General features: G+C 47.4%; 1 protein-coding gene across 4 annotated transcripts in view; it reads left to right on the top strand.

Moving 5' to 3' along the window:
* The window catches only part of LOC147081794 (NACHT, LRR and PYD domains-containing protein 3-like), a 151,941-nt gene that overhangs the window by 19,154 nt on the left and 113,217 nt on the right, over positions 1–19,570 (top strand). For 3 of the 4 annotated variants that reach the window (XM_085980667.1, XM_085980666.1, XM_085980664.1), the window contains exon 2: positions 1,414–1,572. The exons of the other annotated variant lie outside the window; for it this stretch is intronic. In XM_085980667.1, the coding sequence (XP_085836793.1) occupies positions 1,414–1,572 (159 nt within the window). The remainder of the gene's footprint in view (positions 1–1,413; positions 1,573–19,570) is intronic. 4 annotated transcript variants of the gene reach the window in all.

The raw sequence follows: 19,570 nt of genomic DNA, 5'->3' as shown, positions 1-19,570 counted from the left end.
GGTCCCGGGGAATGAGCTGAACCGACTCACAATACAGGGGCTGGTCCGGGGGTGGAGGGGGCGGTGGGTTCATCAGGTCCCGGGGAATGAGCTGAACCGACTCACAATACAGGGGCTGGTCCGAGGGTGGAGGGGGCGGTGGGTTCATCAGGTCCCGGGGAATGAGCTGAACCGACTCACAATACAGGGGCTGGTCCGGGGGTGGAGGGGGCGGTGGGTTCATCAGGTCCCGGGGAATGAGCTGAACCGACTCACAATACAGGGGCTGGTCCGGGGGTGGAGGGGGCGGTGGGTTCATCAGGTCCCGGGGAATGAGCTGAACCGACTCTCAATACAGGGGCTGGTCCGGGGGTGGAGGGCGCGGTGGGTTCATCAGGTCCCGGGGAATGAGCTGAACCGACTCACAATACAGGGGCTGGTCTGGGGGTGGAGGGCACAGTGGGTTCATCAGGTCCCGGGGAATGAGCTGAACCGACCCACAATACAGGGGCTGGTCTGGGGGTGGAGTGCACGGTGGGTTCATCAGGTCCTGGGGAATGAGCTGAACCGACTCACAATACAGGGGCTGGTCCGGGGGTGGAGGGCGCGGTGGGTTCATCAGGTCCTGGGGAATGAGCTGAACCGACTCACAATACAGGGGCTGGTCCGGGGGTGGAGGGCACGGTGGGTTCATCAGGTCCCGGGGAATGAGCTGAACCGACTCACAATACAGGGGCTGGTCCGGGGGTGGAGGGCGCGGTGGGTTCATCACGTCCTGGGGAATGAGCTGAACCGACTCACAATACAGGGGCTGGTCCGGGGGTGGAGGGCGCGGTGGGTTCATCAGGTCCCGGGGAATGAGCTGAACTGACTCACAATACAGGGGCTGGTCCGGGGGTGGAGGGCGCGGTGGGTTCATCAGGTCCCGGGGAATGAGCTGAACTGACTCACAATACAGGGGCTGGTCCGGGGGTGGAGGGGGCGGTGGGTTCATTGGCAGTTGGGACAGAAAATGGTGCATTTCCGCCCAGAGCAGTGAGAATGGGGGAGTCTCGGGAGGGCTGAAATTTACTGTGAGCAAAATCTCCAAACTGAACACACAGCCCCGGAACTGGGGATCTGAGGAAAATCTCCAAACTAAACACACAGCCCCGCAACTGGGGATCTGAGGAAAATCTCCAAACTAAACACACAGCCCCGCAACTGGGGATCTGAGGAAAATCTCCAAACTAAACACACAGCCCCGCAACTGGGGATCTGAGGAAAATCTCCAAACTAAACACACAGCCCCGCAACTGGGGATCTGAGGAAAGGGACAAAATCAAACAAATACTCGGCCTTAAAATTGAATTTTTAGTAAGCAGATAAGACATCTAAATTACATCATTTCACGCTTTCAATCAAAATTCTAATTTTCTGACCTGCCATAATTAGATCTCCCGGTGACTGATGGAGTGATTGAGGAAGCTGGAAGTAAACAGAGACTGCAGACTGAGGAACAACAGCCGGTGAACCAGCACAGGATTGTCAGAACACCCATCGGAGAGAACACTTCCGATTCAAAGAGCTTCCAGAGATCAACTGGGGAGAAAGGTAAGAGTCCCATTGACTCAGATACACACTGGTCCTGGAGATGGACTGGGGAGAAAGGTCAGAGAGAGTCCCATTGACTCAGATACACACTGGTCCTGGAGATGGACTGGGGAGAAAGGTCAGAGAGAGTCCCATTGACTCAGATACACACTGGTCCTGGAGATGGACTGGGGAGAAAGGTCAGAGAGTCCCATTGACTCCGATACACACTGGTCCTGGAGATAGACTGGGGAGAAAGGTCAGAGAAAGTCCCATTGACTCAGATACACACTGGTCCTGGAGATGGACTGGGGAGAAAGGTCAGAGAGAGCCCCATTGACTCAGATACACACTGGTCCTGGATATGGACTGGGGAGAAAGGTCAGAGAGTCCCATTGACTCAGATATACACTGGTCCTGGAGATGGACTGGGGAGAAAGGTCAGAGAGAGTCCCATTGACTCAGATACACACTGGTCCTGGAGATGGACTGGGGAGAAAGGTCAGAGAGAGTCCCATTGACTCAGATACACACTGGTCCTGGAGATGGACTGGGGGGAAAGGTCAGAGGGAGTCCCATTGACTCAGATACACACTGGTCCTGGAGATGGACTGGGGAGAAAGGTCAGAGAGTCCCATTGACTCAGATACACACTGGTCCTGGAGATGGACTGGGGAGAAAGGTCAGAGAGAGTCCCATTGACTCAGATGATGTCCCCACACTATTACTGCAGATTTGGTTTCCCCAATCTTTACATAGCTTAAAATCCCCCATGATTACTATATTACCCTTGCTACATGCACCTCCAGTTCCCTGAATTATACGCCGCCCTACATTACAACTACAGTTTGGGGGCCTATAATCACCTCCAACCAATGTTTTCTGACCCTTGCTGTTTCTTGGCTCCACCCAAACTGATTTATTTGCTTTATTTTTGGAGCTAAGATAATTTCTCCCTCCTGTCTTTATCCCATCCTTTATCGATGTGAGACCAGAACTGTGCCCGGTACTCCGGTGTTGTCTCACCAAAGCCCTGTACAATTGTAGCAAGACTTCCTCACTGTTGTATTCCAACCCCTTGTAATAAAGGCCAACATGCCATCCGCCTGCCCAATTGCTCGCTGTACCTGCATGCTAACTTTGTTTCCTGTACGAGAACACCTAAATCTCTCTGAACACCAACATTTAATAATTTTTCACCATTTAAAAAAAGGTTCTGTTTTTCTACTCTTCCTACTAAAGTGAATACGCACACATTTCCCCACATTATATTCCATCTGTCACCTTACTGCCCGCACACTTAGACTGCCCATATCCCTTTGCAGGCTCTGTGTCCCCATAGCTTACTGTCCCACCTAGCTTTGTATCAGCAGCAAACTTGGATCCATTGCACTCGGTCCCTTCATCTAAGTCAGTAATATAGATTGTAAATAGCAGAGGCCCCAGCACTGATCCTTGTGGCACCCCACTAGCCTGCCAAGCTGAAAATGTCCTGTTTATCCCTACTCTGTTTTCTGTCAGTTAACCAATCCTCTATCAATGCTAATAGTCATAACGGCACAGAAGGAGGCCATTCGGCCCATCCAGTCCATGCCGGCTCTCTGTAGAGCAATCCAGTCAGTCCCATTCCCCCGCTCTATCCCCGTAGCCCTGCAAGTTTATTTCCCTCAAGTGCCTATCCAGTCTCCCCTTGAAAACATCGAGTGGCTCCGCTTCCACCACTTCCGTCGGCAGCGAGTTCCAGGTCCTCACCACTCGCTGCGTAAAAAGGTTTTTACTCACATTCGCCCCCTGTACCTCTTGCCCAAAACCTTAAATCTGTGTCCCCTAGTCCTCGTACCATCCATTAGTGGGGACAGCCTTTCCCTGTCTAGCCTATCCAAACCCATCATAATCTTGTACACCTCGATCAAATCACCCCTCAACCTCCTTTGTTCTAATGAAAACAAATCCAGCTTCTCCAACCTGTCCTTGTAGCTAATATATTGCCCTCACCCCCATGAGTCCTTATCTTGCATAGCAGCCTTTTATGTGGCACCTTATCAAATGCCTTTTAGAAACATAGAAGATAGGAGCAGGAGTCGGCCATTCGGCCCCTCGAGCCTGCTCTGCCATTCAATGCGATGATGGCTGATCATCCAAATTCAGTACCCTGTCCCTGCTTTCTCCCCATACCCCTTGATCCCTTTAGCCTTAAGAAATATATCCAACTCCTTCTCGAATATAGTTAATGAATTGGCCTCCACTGCCTTCTGTGGTAGAGAATTCCACAGGTTCACCACTCTCTGGGTGAAGAAATTCCTCCTCATCTCTATCCTAAATGGCTTACCCCTTATTCTTAGACTGTGACCCTTGGTTCTGGACTCCCCGGCCATCAGGAACATCCTTCCTGCAACAAGTCTGTCCAGTCCTGTTAGAATTCTATAAGTTTCAATGAGATCCCCTCTCATTCTTCTAAACTCCAGCGAGTATAAGCTCAATCGACCCAATCTCTCCTCATACGTCATTCCTGCCATCCCAGGTATCAGTCTGGTGAATCTTCGCTGCACTCCCTCCATGGCAAGAACATCCTTCCTCGGATAAGGTGACCAGAACTGCACACAATACTCCAGATGTGGTCTCACCAAGGCCCTGTACAACTGCAGCAGGACATCCTTGTTCTGTACTCAAACCCTCTTGCTACAAAGGCCAACATACCATTTGCCTTCTGCACCTGCATGCTTACCTTCAGCGACTGGTGCACAAGGACACCCAGGTCTCGTTGCACTTCCCCTTCTCCCAATCTATTGCCATTCAGATCATCTGCTTTCCTGTTTTTGCCACCAAAGTGGATAACCTCGCATTTATCCACATTATACTGCATCTGCCATGCTTCTGCCCAATCACCCAACCTGTCCAAATCATACTGGAATTTCTTGACATCCTCCTCACGGCACACACGCCCACCCAGCTTTGTGTCGTCTGCAAACTTGGAGATATTACATCTAGTTCCCTCGTCTAGATCATTTATATATATTGTGAATAGCTGGGGTCCTAGGACCGATCCCTGCGGTACCCCACTAGTCACTGCCTGCCACTCGGAAAAAGAGCCGTTTATTCCAACTCTCTTGCTTCCTGTCTGCCAACCAGTTCTTTATCCAAGTCAGTACCTTGCCCCCAATCCCATGTGCCTTAACTTTACATGCTAATCTCTTATGTGGGACCTTATCGAAAGCCTTCTGGAAGTCCAAATACACCACATCCACTGGTTCTCCCTTATCTATTCTACCAGTTACATCCTCAAAAAATTCCAGTAGATTAGTCAAGCACGATTTACCTTTTGTAAATCCATGTTGACTTTGTCCGATCATATCACTGTTTTCCAAGTGCTCTGCTATTACATCCTTTATAATGGACTCTAGCATTTTCCCCACTACCGATATCAGGCTTACCGGTCTATAATTCCCTGTTTTCTCTCTGCCACCTTTTTTGAATAGTGGGGTAACATTAGCTACCCTCTAATCCATGGGAACTATTCCAGAGTCTATTGAATTTTGGAAGATGACCAGCAATGCATCTACTATTTCTAGGGCCACTTCCTTAAGTACCCTAGGATGTAGCTTATCAGGCCCTGGGGATATATCGGCCTTCAGACCCATCAATTTCCCTAACACCATTTCCCTACAAATACCGATTTCTTTCAGTTCCACCCTTTCATCAGACCCTATGTTCCCCGGCATCTCTGGGAGGTTATTTGTGTCCTCCTTTGTGAAGACAGAACCAAAATATGTATTTAGTTGGTCTGCCATTTCTTTGTTCCCCATTATAAATTCCCCCGATTCTGACTGCAAGGGACCTACGCTTGACTTCACCAATCTTTTTCTCTTCACATATCTATAAAAGCTTTTACAGTCAGTTTTTATGTTCCCTGCAAGCTTACACTCATATTCTATTTTCCCTTTCTTAATTAATCCCTTTGTCCTCCTTTGTTGAATCCTAAACTGCTCCCAATCCTCAGGATTATTGTTTTTTCTGGCCAATTTATATGCCCTTTCCTTGGGCCTTATGCTATCCCGAATGTCCCTTGTTAGCCACGGTTGGGTCACCTTTTTTGTTTTATTTTTATGCCAAACTGGGATGAACAACTTCTGTAGTTCATCCATTCGGTCTTTGAATGTTTGCCATTGCCTATCCACTGTCAACCCTTTGAGTCCCCAATCAATCCTACCCAACTCGCTCCTCAGACCATCGTAGTTTCCTTTATTTAAATTGAGGACCCTTGTCTCCGAGTCAACTACTTCATTCTCCATCTTAATGAAGAATTTGATCATATTATGATCGCTCCGACCCAAGGGGCCTCGTACAACAAGATTGCTAATTAATCCTTTCTCGTTACATAATACCCAGTCTAAGATGGCCTGATCTCTGGTTGGTTCCTCGACATATTGGTCCAGGAAACCATCCTGTAAACACTCCAGGAATTCCTCCTCCACAGTATTGTTACTAATTTGGTTGGCCCAATCTATATGTAGATTAAAGTCACCCATGATGACTGATGTGCCCTTATTGCACGCTTCTTTAATTTCCCTTTTAATGCCATCCCCAACCTCCGCCTTACTGTTTGGAGGTCTATAAACCACTCCCACTAACGTTTTTTCCCCTTAGTATTTCTCAATTCTACCCATACAGATTCCACCTCATCAGAGCTAATATCCTTCATTACAATTGTGTTAATCCCTTCTTTAACCAGTAATGCTACCCCACCTCCCTTTCCTTTTTGCATATCTTTCCTGAATATCGAATACCCCTGGTGAGTTCCCAGTCCTGGCCTTCCTTGAGCCACGTTTCTGTAATCCCAACCAAATCATGTTTGTTTACTTCTATTTGCGCAGCCAATTCATCCACCTTATTACAAATGCTCCTCGCATTAAGACACAAAGCCTTCAGGCTTGTTTTTTTAATGCTCTTAGACCTATTAGAATTATTATTTACTGTGGCCATGTTTGATTTAAACTGTTGATTTCTCTGTCTGCCACTTTTGTTTTTCTCCTTCCTATCTTTTGCTTTTATCCTTGTTTCCCTTTCCTCTGTCTTCCTGCTCAGGTTCCCAACCCCCTGCCATTTTAGTTTAAACCCTCCCCCACAGCACCAGCAAACACTCCCCCCTAGGACATTGGTTCCAGCCCTGCCCAGGTGCAGACCGTCCGGTTTGAACTGGTCCCACCTCCCCCAGAACCGGTTCCAATGTCCCAGGAACTTGAATCCCTCCCCCTGGCACCATTCCTCTAGCCACGTATTCATCTGAAGTATCCTTCTATTTCTACTCTGACTAGCACATGGCACTGGTAGCAATCCTGAGATTACTACCTTTGAAGTCCTGTTTTTTAATTTATCTCCTAACTCCCTATATTCCGCTTTTTAGGACCTCATCCCACTTTTTACCTATATCGTTGGTGCCTATGTGCACCACGGCAACTGGCTGTTCACCCTCCCCTTCCAAGATGTTCTGCAGCCGCTTGGAGACATCCTTGACCCTTTCACCAGGGAGGCAACACACCATCCTGGAGTCACGTTTCCGGCCGCAGTAACGCCTATCTATTCTCCTTACAATTGAATCCCCTATTACTATAGCTCTACCCCTCTTTTTCCTCCCATTCTGTGCAGCAGAGGCACCCCTGGTGCCAGGAAGTTGGCTGCTGCTGCCTTCCTCTGCTAAGCCATCCCCCCCAACAGTATTCAAAGTGGTGTATCTGTTGGAGAGGGGGATGGCCACAGGGGACCCCTGCACTACCTGCCTGCGCCTAGTACTCTGCCTGTTGGTCACCCGTTCCCTTTCTTCCTGTCCAACCTCTACCTGCGGTGTGTCCAACTCCGTAAATGTGCTATTCACGATGTCCTGAGCATCATGAACGCTCCAGTATGCATCCAATCGCAGCTCCAGTGCCGCAATGCGGTCTGTCAGTAGCTGCAGCTGGATGCACTCCCTGCACATGTAGTTGTCGGGGACACAGGAAGTGTCCTTGAGTTCCCACATATCGCAGGAGGAGCAGATCATGGGGCCCGGCTGTCCTGCCATGACTTACCCTTTAATTAATTGAATTTAAATTAAATCAATCAATCCCACTAATTACACTACAGTTAACTGGTTTACCAGCAGTCCCTGCTACACTAGAGAGACCTTAGAAACTATAAACCAGAGTTAAAGTTTAAAAAAGAGAGAAATATTCACCAACCAATCACTTACCTGCTTCCTGGTGACGCCACAATTTGATTACTTTTTACCTCTCTTCCCCTGCTGTTGAATTGGTCGGGCCTCGTTCGCTGAATCAGCCGCCGCGCCCCAACTGCCGCCGGTTTTTGAAACTCCTCAGCTGCTCGCTCGCAGGTCCGCTCTGGTCGGGCCTCATTCGCTGAACAGCGGGAGGCCGAGGACAGCGCGGACCTGCGAGGAGTCGGCAGCAGTGAGGAGGCCGATACTTATCCGGCGAATTCCAAAAGAACAGCAAAATCAAGGAGTGACGTCACAGGACTGCAGGAAAGAGTCTGAGAGCGGGAGCAGTCAAACTACAACTGTAAAACCGCTAAAGTGACATCACAACCAGGGAAGGAGCTGATTGGTAAGTAGGACCTGGTGAGTATTTCTACAGTCCAGTCGTTAAAGTAAAAGTAAGGTCTCTAGTTTAGCGTAAGTAGTGTTTAAAGGGAAGTAAGGTCCCTAGTGTATTTAATATTTAAAGGGAGTAAATTAAGGGTAGGACTTGGCAGAGCAGCTCAGCAGTGTGGAGTGCTCCTCCTGTGCTATGTGGGAGGTCAGGGACACTTTTGGTGTCCAGGGCGAACATGTGTGCAGGAAGTGTCTCCAGCTGCAGCTACTTGCAATCTGCATTTTGGAGCTGCGGCTGAAGTCACTGTGGAGCATCCGCGAAGCTGAGTTCTTCATGGCTAGCTTGTCAAACGACGTTGTCACACCGCAGGTAAAGAGTGCACAGGCAGACAGGAAATGGGTGACTGCCAGACAGAGTAAAAGAACTAGGAAGGCAGTGCAGGAGTCCCCTGGGTCCATCTCTCTCCAACAGATTTTCCGTTTTGGATACTGCTGGGGAGATGCTTTCTGAGGGGAATGCAGCAAGAGCCCAGTCCGTGGCACTACGAGTGGCTCAGCTGCACAGGAGGGGAGCAAAAAGAGTGGGAGAGCAATAGTGATGGGGGATTCTATCGTAAGGGGAACAGATAGACGTTTCTGTGGCCGCAGACGTGACTCCAGGATGGTATGTTGCCTCCCTGGTGCCAGGGTCAAGGATGTCACTGAACGGCTGTAGGGCATTCTGAAGGGGGAGGGCGAACAGTCAGAGGTCGTGGTTCACATTGGTACCAAGGTCATGGGTAGAAAGCGGGATGAGGTCCTGCAACAAGAATTTAGGGAGCTAGGTAGCAGATTAAAAAGCAGGACCTCAAAGGTTGTAATCTCTGGATTGCTCCCGGTGCCACGTGGTAGTGATTATTATAGGAATAGGTGGATAGAGCAGATGAATGCGTGGCTGAAGAGTTGGTGCAGGAGGGAGGGCTTTAGTTTCCTGGATCACTGGCTCTGCTTCTGGGGAAGGTGGGACCTGTACAAGTCGGACGGGTTGCACCTGAATCGGAACGGGACCAACATCCTTGCAGGGAGGTTTGCTGGTACTGTTGGGAGTTTAAACTAACTTGGCAGGGGGATGGGATACAGAGTGGAGCTACAGTAGAGGGTGATGCACAGCCAAATATAGAGGAAAAAACAGGTCAGCCTGCAAGGCAGAGCAAATATGTAACGGCACAAGGGAGTATGGCAAGGCTGGATGGCATTTATTTTAATGCAAGGAGTCTTGCGAGTAAGGCAGATGAATTCAAGGTGCTGATGAACACATGGGAGTATGATATTGTTATCACAGAGACATGGTTGAGGGAGGGGCAGGACTGGCAGCTCAGTATTCCAGGGTATAGAATCTTCAGGCAAGACAGGGGTGTAAAAGAGGAGTGGGTGTCGCAATATTAATCAAGGAGTCAATTACTGCTGTAAGGAGAGATGATATCTTAGCAGGTTCTCATTGATTTATCTCCAGAAGGTTCCTGAACACCGGCGCTAGACTGATTCGCCTGTCGTTCATTGGTTTACCACACGCCCCGTTTTTAAACAAGGGGGTAACATTTGCAAATCCCCAGTCCTGTGGCACCACTCCCCTATCCAAGGAGGATTCAAAGATTGTGGCCAGAGCCTTCCTTCTCTCAGTAACCCAGGATGTATCCCATCCAGACCATGACACTTCCACTTTGAGCGCTGTCAACTGTTTCACTACATCCTCTTGGTCTATTTATATCCTGTCCAATTTCACTACCACCCTCTCCTTCACTGTAACATTGGCAGCATCCTCTTCTTTAGTGAAGGCAGATGCAAAGTACTCATTCAGTACCTCAGCCATGCCCACTGCATCCACCAGAAGATTGTCCTTTTGCTCCTTAATCATCGCACCTTTCCATTGACTCTCCTTTAAGGCTTTACATGTTTAAGAAAGATTTTAATGTTCCCTATTCTATTCCCACTAATCTTTCCTCAGTTTTTCCGTGCCCCTCTTAGTTTGTTTTTGATTTCTCCTCTGTACTTTCTGTATTCAGCTTGATTCCCTACGGTGTTGCTGCTGTTGTCGTGTGTTTATTATACCAGAGTCTGCGTGTGTCAAACAGCAGAAAACTCCATCTTACAAGGTCTCAAATTGGGTTATAACTTAATGCCGGCAAATAACATCAACTTAAGTTTGGAGAAATTACTGATCCGGGACTGAATCGCTTTCACATTTCCCCAGTGGGGAAAGGGAAGGACGCTGACTGAGAGTTTGTTAGACACACAGCGGGACACGTGCACACGTGGAGAATTATAATTGTAAAACAGCAGTCAGATCAAACCAGTTATGTATTTGTCATTTCCAGATACTGTAAGACCCCTAAAGATAGTACGTCACCAATCTGCTTAAAGTTACACCACTGTTAATATTAGTGGAGCAGTGGTGAATGTCCTCCCCTCCTACAGTGCTCGTTAGTCAAGTGCTGACACCATGAGCCATGTCCTCGGCTTTTATTTGCTATTCCTCTTGTAATAAAGCCAAGAAAGTTATGTTAAATTGTTATAAAAGACTGGTTAGGCCTCAGCTGGAGTATGGTTTGCAATTCTGGGCACCACACTTTAGGAAGGATATCAAGGCCTTGGAGATGGTGCAGAAGAGATTTGAGAGAATTGTACTAAGGATCAGGGACTTCAGTTCTGGGGAGAGGCTGGTTTGTTCTCTTTAGAGCAGAGTTGGTTAAACGAAGATTTTATAGAGCTGTTGAAACTCATGAATGGTTTTGATGAGTAAATAAGGAGGAACTGTTTCCATTGGCAGAAGGGGTCAGTAACCAGACGACGCAGATTTAAAGTGAGTGGAAAAAGAGCCACAGGCGAGGTGAGGTAACATTCTGTTACACAGCGAGTTAGTGAGATCTGGAATGCATTGTCCGAAAGGGTGGTGAGGTAACATTGTGTTACACAGCGAGTTAGTGTGATCTGGAATGCATTGTCCGAAAGGGTGGTGAGGTAACATTGTGTTACACAGCGAGTTAGTGAGATCTGGAATGCATTGCCCGAAAGGGTGGTGAGGTAACATTGTGTTACACAGCGAGTTAGTGTTGTAGTGGCGCTTCTTAGTTTCCAAACAGGCAGGCCACTGGGCTGTGGGGCTTTTAACATCGAGTAGACGCGTGTCGAAATAAAACGTTCCCAAACGTAGCTTTGTCTTTTAAATGGTTTACTATAACACTTAACAAACAGAATTACAAAGCAAACACGTATAAACGAACATGGTCAAAAACTGTACTGCTCCAAACCTCACAGCTTCTGCCTCTTTCACCACGTGCAGTTTAAAACTGTAAGATGGCTGCACCCATGTGTGGCTTAGGGACTGTTCCATTGTGGCAAGAATGAAGGGGGTGTCGGACTATACTACTGGAGCAAGAAAATAGGGGGTTTCTTAATACAATAAGTCGTTCAGGTAAATTAACTATTATGCCATTTAGCCACTGTTTTAAAGTATTTTCTTAAGCTTTTATGGCTCTTACATTCCGGCCCCTAATTGACTAGGCACATGAAGCATATCAATTACTCAAACATTAAGAGTCATAAACTAATGAGTTCAACATATTTACAATACAAGTGTCCACTTTTTTCTTTCGTTCAGGAGCTTTTCACGCTGCTTCTTGTAGCAGGCAGAGCTTTGTGATCGGTCTCTCCAGGGTACTGGTCTTGGTTTGCAAACAGACGCGACGAACGACGCCTCTGGAGTCTGGCATGGTCTTAATTATTTTTCCCATCAACCAAGAATTTCTAGGGGCTGAATCATCCACAATTAAGACAATGTCTCCGACGATGAAGTTCCTCTTTATTTTGGACCATTTTTGATGCTCCTGTAGCAGAGGTAAGTATTCTCTTGTCCATCTGGTCCAGAAGAGGTCTGACATATACTGAACTTGCCTCCACTTCCGACGGGCATACAGATCTTCCTTTTTGAAGACTCCCGGGGGCATGGCTGGCTGTGTTTTCAACAACAACAGGTGGTTCGGAGTCAGGGCTTCGAGGTCATTGGGATCATCTGATGTCTTAGTTATCGGTCGGTCATTAATGATGGCTTCGACCTCGCACAGAACGGTTTGGAGTCCCTCGTCGTCCAGCGCTTGCTGCTTCAGTACAGAACTGAGTAGTTTTCTTACGGTGCGTATCTGTCTTTCCCAGACACCTCCGTGGTGGGATGCAGCCGGAGCATTGAAGATCCACTTAATTCCTGTTTGCATCATGGCTTCCTGTATTTTAAGCTGATTCCAACCTTCAATAGCTTCCCGTAGTTCTCTCTCCGCTCCGACGAAATTAGTGCCATTATCAGAACGCATAATGGACACCTGTCCTCTTCTACAGACAAAGCGCCGCAAGGCGTTAATACAGGAATCAGTGTCAAGCGTGTGTGCCACCTCAATATGAACTGCTCTGATGGTCAAACAAGTGAAAAGCACACCATATCTCTTGACAAGGCTCCGTCCTCGCTTTACCTCGAAAGGCCCAAAATAGTCCACCCCTACGTTTGTAAATGGGGGCTTGTCTGGTAACAAACGGTCTTCAGGCAGGTCTGCTATTTTCTGCTCCCCAGCTCTAGCGTGTAACCGTCTGCAAACAATACATTCAGAGAGTATTTTTCTTATTACGGAATTAGCTCCTGGAATCCAGTATCTTTGTCTTAGCTTCGCAAGCACGTGATTCCTCCCACTGTGTCCAATACTCTGGTGTATATGCTGAAGAATGAGAGTAGCAACCCGGAGGTCCTTAGAAAGGATAGCAGGATGCTTGGCCTCCTCTGGCATAGCAGATTTGTTTAGTCTCCCTCCCACCCTCAGTACTCCATCTTGCAGTGTAGGGTCCAGCTTGTAGATATGACTACCTTTCTTGATTGGAGTATTTCGCTGTAGAGCTTCGGTTTCTTCTGGGTATCTTTGTCTTTGACTGAAGCAAACTATCTCCTTCTCAGCCTTGGCCAAATCCTCCACGGTCAATGAATTCTTGCTCAATGTGGTCTTGTGCTGATGCATATACTGCTGTAGAAGCATTCTCTGCTTATCAGGGTTACTTTCAGACTGACTGATAGTGGCTCGGTACTCTTTTCTCTTACCGCTCAGGTGTAGCAGCAACTCTTTCAACCTTAGAAACCATGCAACTGCTTTCCTCAACTGGTGCCATCCTGAGAAATGGTTAACAAGCTTGTTCACTGTGTCAAAGTTCTCTTTCGTAGTTATGAAATTTACTGTGACTGATCTCTTGACTTCGACGTCGTCTTCAGTAATCTGACTTGGCATATCTGGTCTTTCTGGCCATGATCTCTCTGTTTCCAGCAGATAACTTGGGCCTTGTATCCAAGTTTCACTCCTCATGAAGTTTTCAGCCTTCAATCCCCGTGAGGCTTGATCTGCTGGGTTTAATGAGGTGTTTACATACCTCCATTGAGATGGTTGTGTAGCTTCTCGAATGGATGAGATTCTGTTTGCTACGAAGGTCTTGAAGCGTATCTTCTCATTCTCTATATACTTCAGCACCGTCGTGCTATCCGTCCAGAAGACAGATTCTTCTAATGGGAGCTGTAACTCTTTACGCATCACCTGGTCAACTTTAACTGCAACAACTGCTGCCGTCAATTCCAGTCTCGGGATGGTGACCTGCTTCAGCGGAGCCACCCTGGATTTTCCCATGAGGAAGGCACAATGTTTCTGGCCCTGTTGATTTGTCAGCAAGAGGTAGGTAGCCGTGCCATAGCCGTCCTCACTGGCGTCCGAGAAATGATGTAGTTGAGCCGTCTTTGTAACTCCAAAACTCGCGGGCTTGATGCATCTACTGACGTTGAAGCTAGAAAGTTGTTGCAAATCTGTCAGCCATCTGTGCCATCTCTGAGCTTGACCTTCTGGGATATCTTCATCCCATCCTCTCTTGTCTCTACACAGCTCTCGTAGCATCAGCTTCACCGGCAGAATGAGTGGTGCCAGGAATCCGAGAGGGTCGTAGATGGAACTGACCACGGAGAGAATCCCTCGTCTTGTGGATGGTCTTTCGTTCACCATTATCCTGAAGTTGAACGTGTCTGACTCGATGCACCATTGTACACCAAGAGCTCTCTCGATAGGAAGGACATCGTGGCTCAGGTCCAGATCTTTGACTTCAGTGGCTCTTTCCTTTTCTGGGATAGAAGCTAGAACTGCTCTGCTGTTGCTTATCCACTTAGTCAGATGGAATCCTCCATTCGAACACAGAGTTCTAAGGTCTCTTGACAGTGCGATGGCATCGTCTTCTGTTGACACGGACTTCAGACAGTCATCGACATAAAAGTTTCTGAAGATTGTCTCCACAGCCTCGGATGGTGCTTTGCCCTTGCCATCTTCTGCAGTTTTTCTGAGAGCGTAGCTTGCACAGCTGGGAGATGATGTGGCTCCAAGCAGGTGTACGGCCATTCTACATTCCACCATAGCTTGACTAACGTCACCATCTGGCCACCAAAGGAAACGCAGAAGATCAGCATCTTCGTCAGGGATTCTGACTTGGTAGAACATTGATTCTATGTCTGCCATCGTGGCAACGAGCTCTTGTCTAAACCTAGTCAAGACGCCAATGAGGGTATTAGTAAGATCAGGACCTTGAAGCAGCTGGTCATTCAATGAAGTTCCTCTGAATGAGGCGGCGCAGTCAAACACTACACGGATCTTTTTCTTCTTTGGGTGATACACCCCGTGATGAGGAATGTACCGGACCCTTCCATCGTCTCTGTTCAACTGTTCTTCGGGCACTTTTACAGCATAGCCTTTCGCTATGATGTTTCTCATGAAGTCTTTGTAGTCTTCGTGAAAGTCGGGGTTCTTGTTCAGCTTTCTCTTTAGACTGATGGCGCGTTGCTCTGCTATGCAGCGATTGTTCGGCATCTTCGCGGTGTGTCTTCTCCGTGGCAAACCAATGTGATAGTGGCCATCAATGAACTGTGTAGACCTTGTCATCAAACCCATGAACTGATGGTCTTCTTGTGACATCTCTGTCTTTTCCTCACAGCTGCGTTCTGAGAAGTCTGCGTTGAACTGCTGTATCAACAGCTCTTCAATGCTTGCGATAGAGATGCGATTAACTGTGACGTTTTGTCGTTCCTCCTTGTTCGACTTGTGGCCATCATCTCTCCTTACCGGTCCATTGATTACCCATCCAAGGGCTGTCCTGACGGCGTAGGGTCCGTCATCCTTGCTGTTTATCACCTGCCATGGCTCCATAGTTTTGTAGGCATTGGTTCCAATTAATAGGCCAATTTCTGCTTCAATGTATGGGAGACGCACCTTTTCTAGGTAGGGCCATCTATCCACATCCTTCTGCAGGGCTAGGTTCCCTATTCTAACAGGAATCTCCCTCTGTGTGAAAACATTAGGCAGGTCTATGAAGTCCTTCTCTTCAAGTCCACACACTTCTAGGTCTGACAGGATATAGCTTTGCATTGACTTCTCATGACCCATGGTGCGTAATAGGATTTCTGTTCTTCTGCCTCTAACGTTCAGCTGTCGCATGAGTGATTCTGTGCAGAACGTTGCTGAACTACCTGGATCCATGAAGGCGTAAGTCTCCACAACCTTCTCACTCCTCTTAGACTTGATCCTTACTGGTACGATGGCAAGAATACAGTCACTATCACCGGCCCCAGTGAGTCCACAAGTCTCTGGTTCTAGCGACACCAGAGCACTTGAAACAACCTTCTCGTCGGTATTGTTTTCTTCACTCTTCTTAGAGACTTGTTCTTCTTTATGGATATGCAGCAGACTGGGATGTTTCCGAGTGCACTCTCTGCATGTTGTTCTTTGCTTACAGTTTCTACTCAGGTACCCCTGAGAGAGACATCCAAAACATAGGCCGTTGTACTTCAGGAATTCGATTCTGTCCTTATGTGGCTGTGCTTTGATGTCGCTGCAGAAATCCAATGTATGATTCTTCTGGCAGAATAAGCATGGCTTCTGAAAGGCATTAGCAGGCGTCACTGTGCTGCTCTTTTTGGGAGATGAGTTCTGGGGCCTTTCTTCCTCGGCCTGAGTGACGATAGTTGCAAAGCTGCTTCCCCTGGAACCACCTTTCCTGAGAGTCTTTGATTCAGCAGGCTTGGCTTTCACTCTTCCATCGGTGGTCGGGCTGACATCCTGGATGTTTCCAAACAATGGGTCCCTAGCAATTTTAGCCTGTTTGTCTATGAAATTCACTAAGTCTGCAAACCTGGCTCTACTTTTCCGTCTCTCCATTATCTCAAAGGCTGTTCTTCTCCATTGTTCTCTCATCCTGTAAGGAAGCTTAGAGATGACGATTCTCATAGTCGTAGGATTGTCCATCTCTTCCATGAATTCAACATCCTCCATGGTGTTGCGACATCCTATGAGGAAGAGAACATATGCGTTCAATGCCTCTCCGTCTTCCGATCTGATCTGTGGCCACTTGGTAGCCTTTTCGATATATGCAGTGGCTATCTTCAGCTCGTTACCATAGTGCTCCTGCAGCAACTTCCTGGCTTCTATGTATCCCCAGTCCGGTCTCATGTGTTCACAGCTTCTGACCAGGTCTTGTGGTTTACCACTGGTGTACTGTCCCAGGTAGTACAACTTATCACTGCTGCTCTCTGTCTTGGAGTCAATGGCTTGTTCAAAGGATCTGATGAAGGGCTTATACTTGAGTGGGTCGCCTTGGAACACTGGTATGTCTCTTTGAGGGAGTCAAAACAGATTCTGTTTTACAAGCATCTCTGTAATTTTGTTCTGACGTTGCATCACTCGGTATAGGCTTCTCCCTGTGTCTTCAGGCCTCTGGTGGTCATCAGCAGGGTCTAGTCTAGACCGTCTGACGTCTGGGGTAGCATCACGTGCTCCTGTTAGTGGAGAGGCCACTCTTCCACGCTGTAATGCCGGGGAATTGCTTTCGGGCTCTGTTGTAACTCTTGAAGGTGCCCTGGATCCAACTCTATGTGGCAACGTTGACTGGCAGTGGCTCCCGCCGTCCCGTGAGCCTTCATAATCTTCGTACGCACTCAACCTGGCATCTGAGACCTCGATAGCTGTTTTCATCTCCAGCCGTTCTTTCTTTGCCTGCACCTGGGCCTGCACTTGGGCCTGCAGTTGGGCCTGTTGGGCCTGCAGTTGGGCCTCTTGGACCTGCAGTTGGGCCTCTTCCTGTTCAAGAGCTTGCTTCTCATCTAAAGATGCTGCGCGCGCCATCAACGCCGCCTGTTCAGCCTCCGCTCTCATGCGTCGCGCCGAGCTTGTGGTAGAAGCGACTGACCTGCGTCCAGAAACAGAGCTACCTTCTTTTCGATTTTTGCTCGGTCTGGCGGAAGTCTCTGAAATGCTATCGTCTGGTCCGACTTCATCGTCAACCTTATCTTTCTCTGTTGTATCAGCATCTTGACGAATTTTTAACATCCACTGCTCCGTGGCCTTGATATAGTCCTTAATGCTGGTTGATTTAAGATCAAACCAGTCGTGCTGATCAGTGTTTCCCTCTTCTTCAGACAGAAGTGCTAATACATCTTCATTGAGTATATTAAATTCTTCATGCAGCTTGGAGAAATCGTAATACATCATGTCTTCAGCTTTCTTAATATTAGCATTATCTTCCATGAGACGATCAATTATCTTCATTTTTCCAGTTATCTGAACTAATTTAGCCTTCCTTGCACCTATGTTTCTATGTAACTTCTCTTCCCTTGCCTTTGGGGTGAGCTTTATTTCCCTCTTGGCCAGCAATCCTTCTGGCTGGGGGAAGCTCCTGGCTCCGTAAGGCCTCGGCCATTTTACCCGCAGCTCTTATTTAGCTTCTCAACAGAATGAACAAAGCAAGTAACAGTCACTGTACCTTCGCTTTCTTAAATTGTCGTCTGGCTCCGTGACCATTCATGTATACGTTCGCCGACGATTCCGCCCCTTCCTTCTTAGGGAGCAAGTTTTTGACTAATGTAGTGGCGCTTCTTACTTTCCAAACAGGCAGGCCACTGAGCTGTGGGGCTTTTAACATCGAGTAGGCGCGTGTCGAAATAAAACGTTCCCAAACATAGCTTTGTCTTTTAAATGGTTTACTATAACACTTAACAAACAGAATTACAAAGCAAACACGTATAAACGAACACGGTCAAAAACTGTACTGCTCCAAACCTCACAGCTTCTGCCTCTTTCACCACGTGCAGTTTAAAACTGTAAAATGGCTGCACCCATGTGTGGCTTAGGGACTGTTCCATTGTGGCAAGAATGAAGGGGGTGTCGGACTATACTACTGGAGCAAGAAAATAGGGGGTTTCTTAATACAATAAGTCGTTCAGGTAAATTAACTGTATTATGCCATTTAGCCACTATTTTAAAGTATTTTCTTAAGCTTTTATGGCTCTTACAAGTGTGATCTGGAATGCATTGTCCGAAAGGGTGGTGAGGTAACATTGTGTTACACAGCGAGTTAGTGAGATCTGGAATGCATTGCCCGAAAGGGTGGTGAGGTAACATTGTGTTACACAGTGAGTTAGTGTGATCTGGAATGCATTGTCCGAAAGGGTGGTGAGGTAACATTGTGTTACACAGCGAGTTAGTGAGATCTGGAATGCATTGCCCGAAAGGGTGGAGGAAGCAGATTCTGTTGTAACATTGAAAAGGGAATTGGATAAATACTTGAAGGGAAAACATTTACAGGGCTATGGGGAAAGAGAGGGACAGTGGTAATAATGGGATCGCTCTTCCAAAGAGTCAGCACCGGTGTGATGGGCTGAATGACCTCCTTCTGTGCTGTATCATATTATGGGTCTATGATGCAGCCTCGCCCAGTCAATGGAGGTGCCTGATGGGCTGAATGACCTCCTGTGCTGTAAAGTCTGTGAGTTGTTTAGTTAATTAATACACAGACTACCAGAGTAACTTAAAACAGGACTTTACTATTCGAAGGTCAGGGCGAATCTGCCAAATAAATCCTGACACAGCACTTATATACCGGTGTGGTCACCGTCGGTATTACAGTATACAGAAGCCAACAAAGTAGTGCCACACCTAAAATAGTTCTCTTAAAGGTGAACGGTTACATACAATGGTTTTCTTAAAGGTAGACGGATACATACACTACAATCCTCCCTTTTTAGCTTACAACATACTTAGTCCCCCATTAAACATAACATATATTCAACTTCATGTAAAACAATTCACAGGTATAATCTATGCGGGAAACAGTTTATAGATTCAGTCTCTGCGGGAACAGTTCACAGATTCAGTCTCTGGTCTTGACTCGGTCCGAACAACATCTCTGTGGTGTAGCCGGTTCACATTGCTAGCGTGACTCATCCAATAGTCTTTCCCTTGACTTAACAGCTTGAACTTCCGTCCTGCTGAACCAGCAGTGCTGACTTTTACAAACAGCTGGACTGCCTTGGTAATTTTTCCTACTTGCCAACTGATTTGGCTCCCTTCG

The sequence above is a fragment of the Somniosus microcephalus genome, unplaced genomic scaffold (assembly GCF_052327205.1).
Source record: "Somniosus microcephalus isolate GS21.2 unplaced genomic scaffold, FLI_Smic_1.0 scaffold368, whole genome shotgun sequence".
In the NCBI taxonomy this organism is placed as follows: domain Eukaryota; kingdom Metazoa; phylum Chordata; class Chondrichthyes; order Squaliformes; family Somniosidae; genus Somniosus; species Somniosus microcephalus.
The sequence above is the reverse complement of the archived record's forward strand: the minus strand, read 5'-3'. Positions and strand labels throughout refer to the sequence as shown.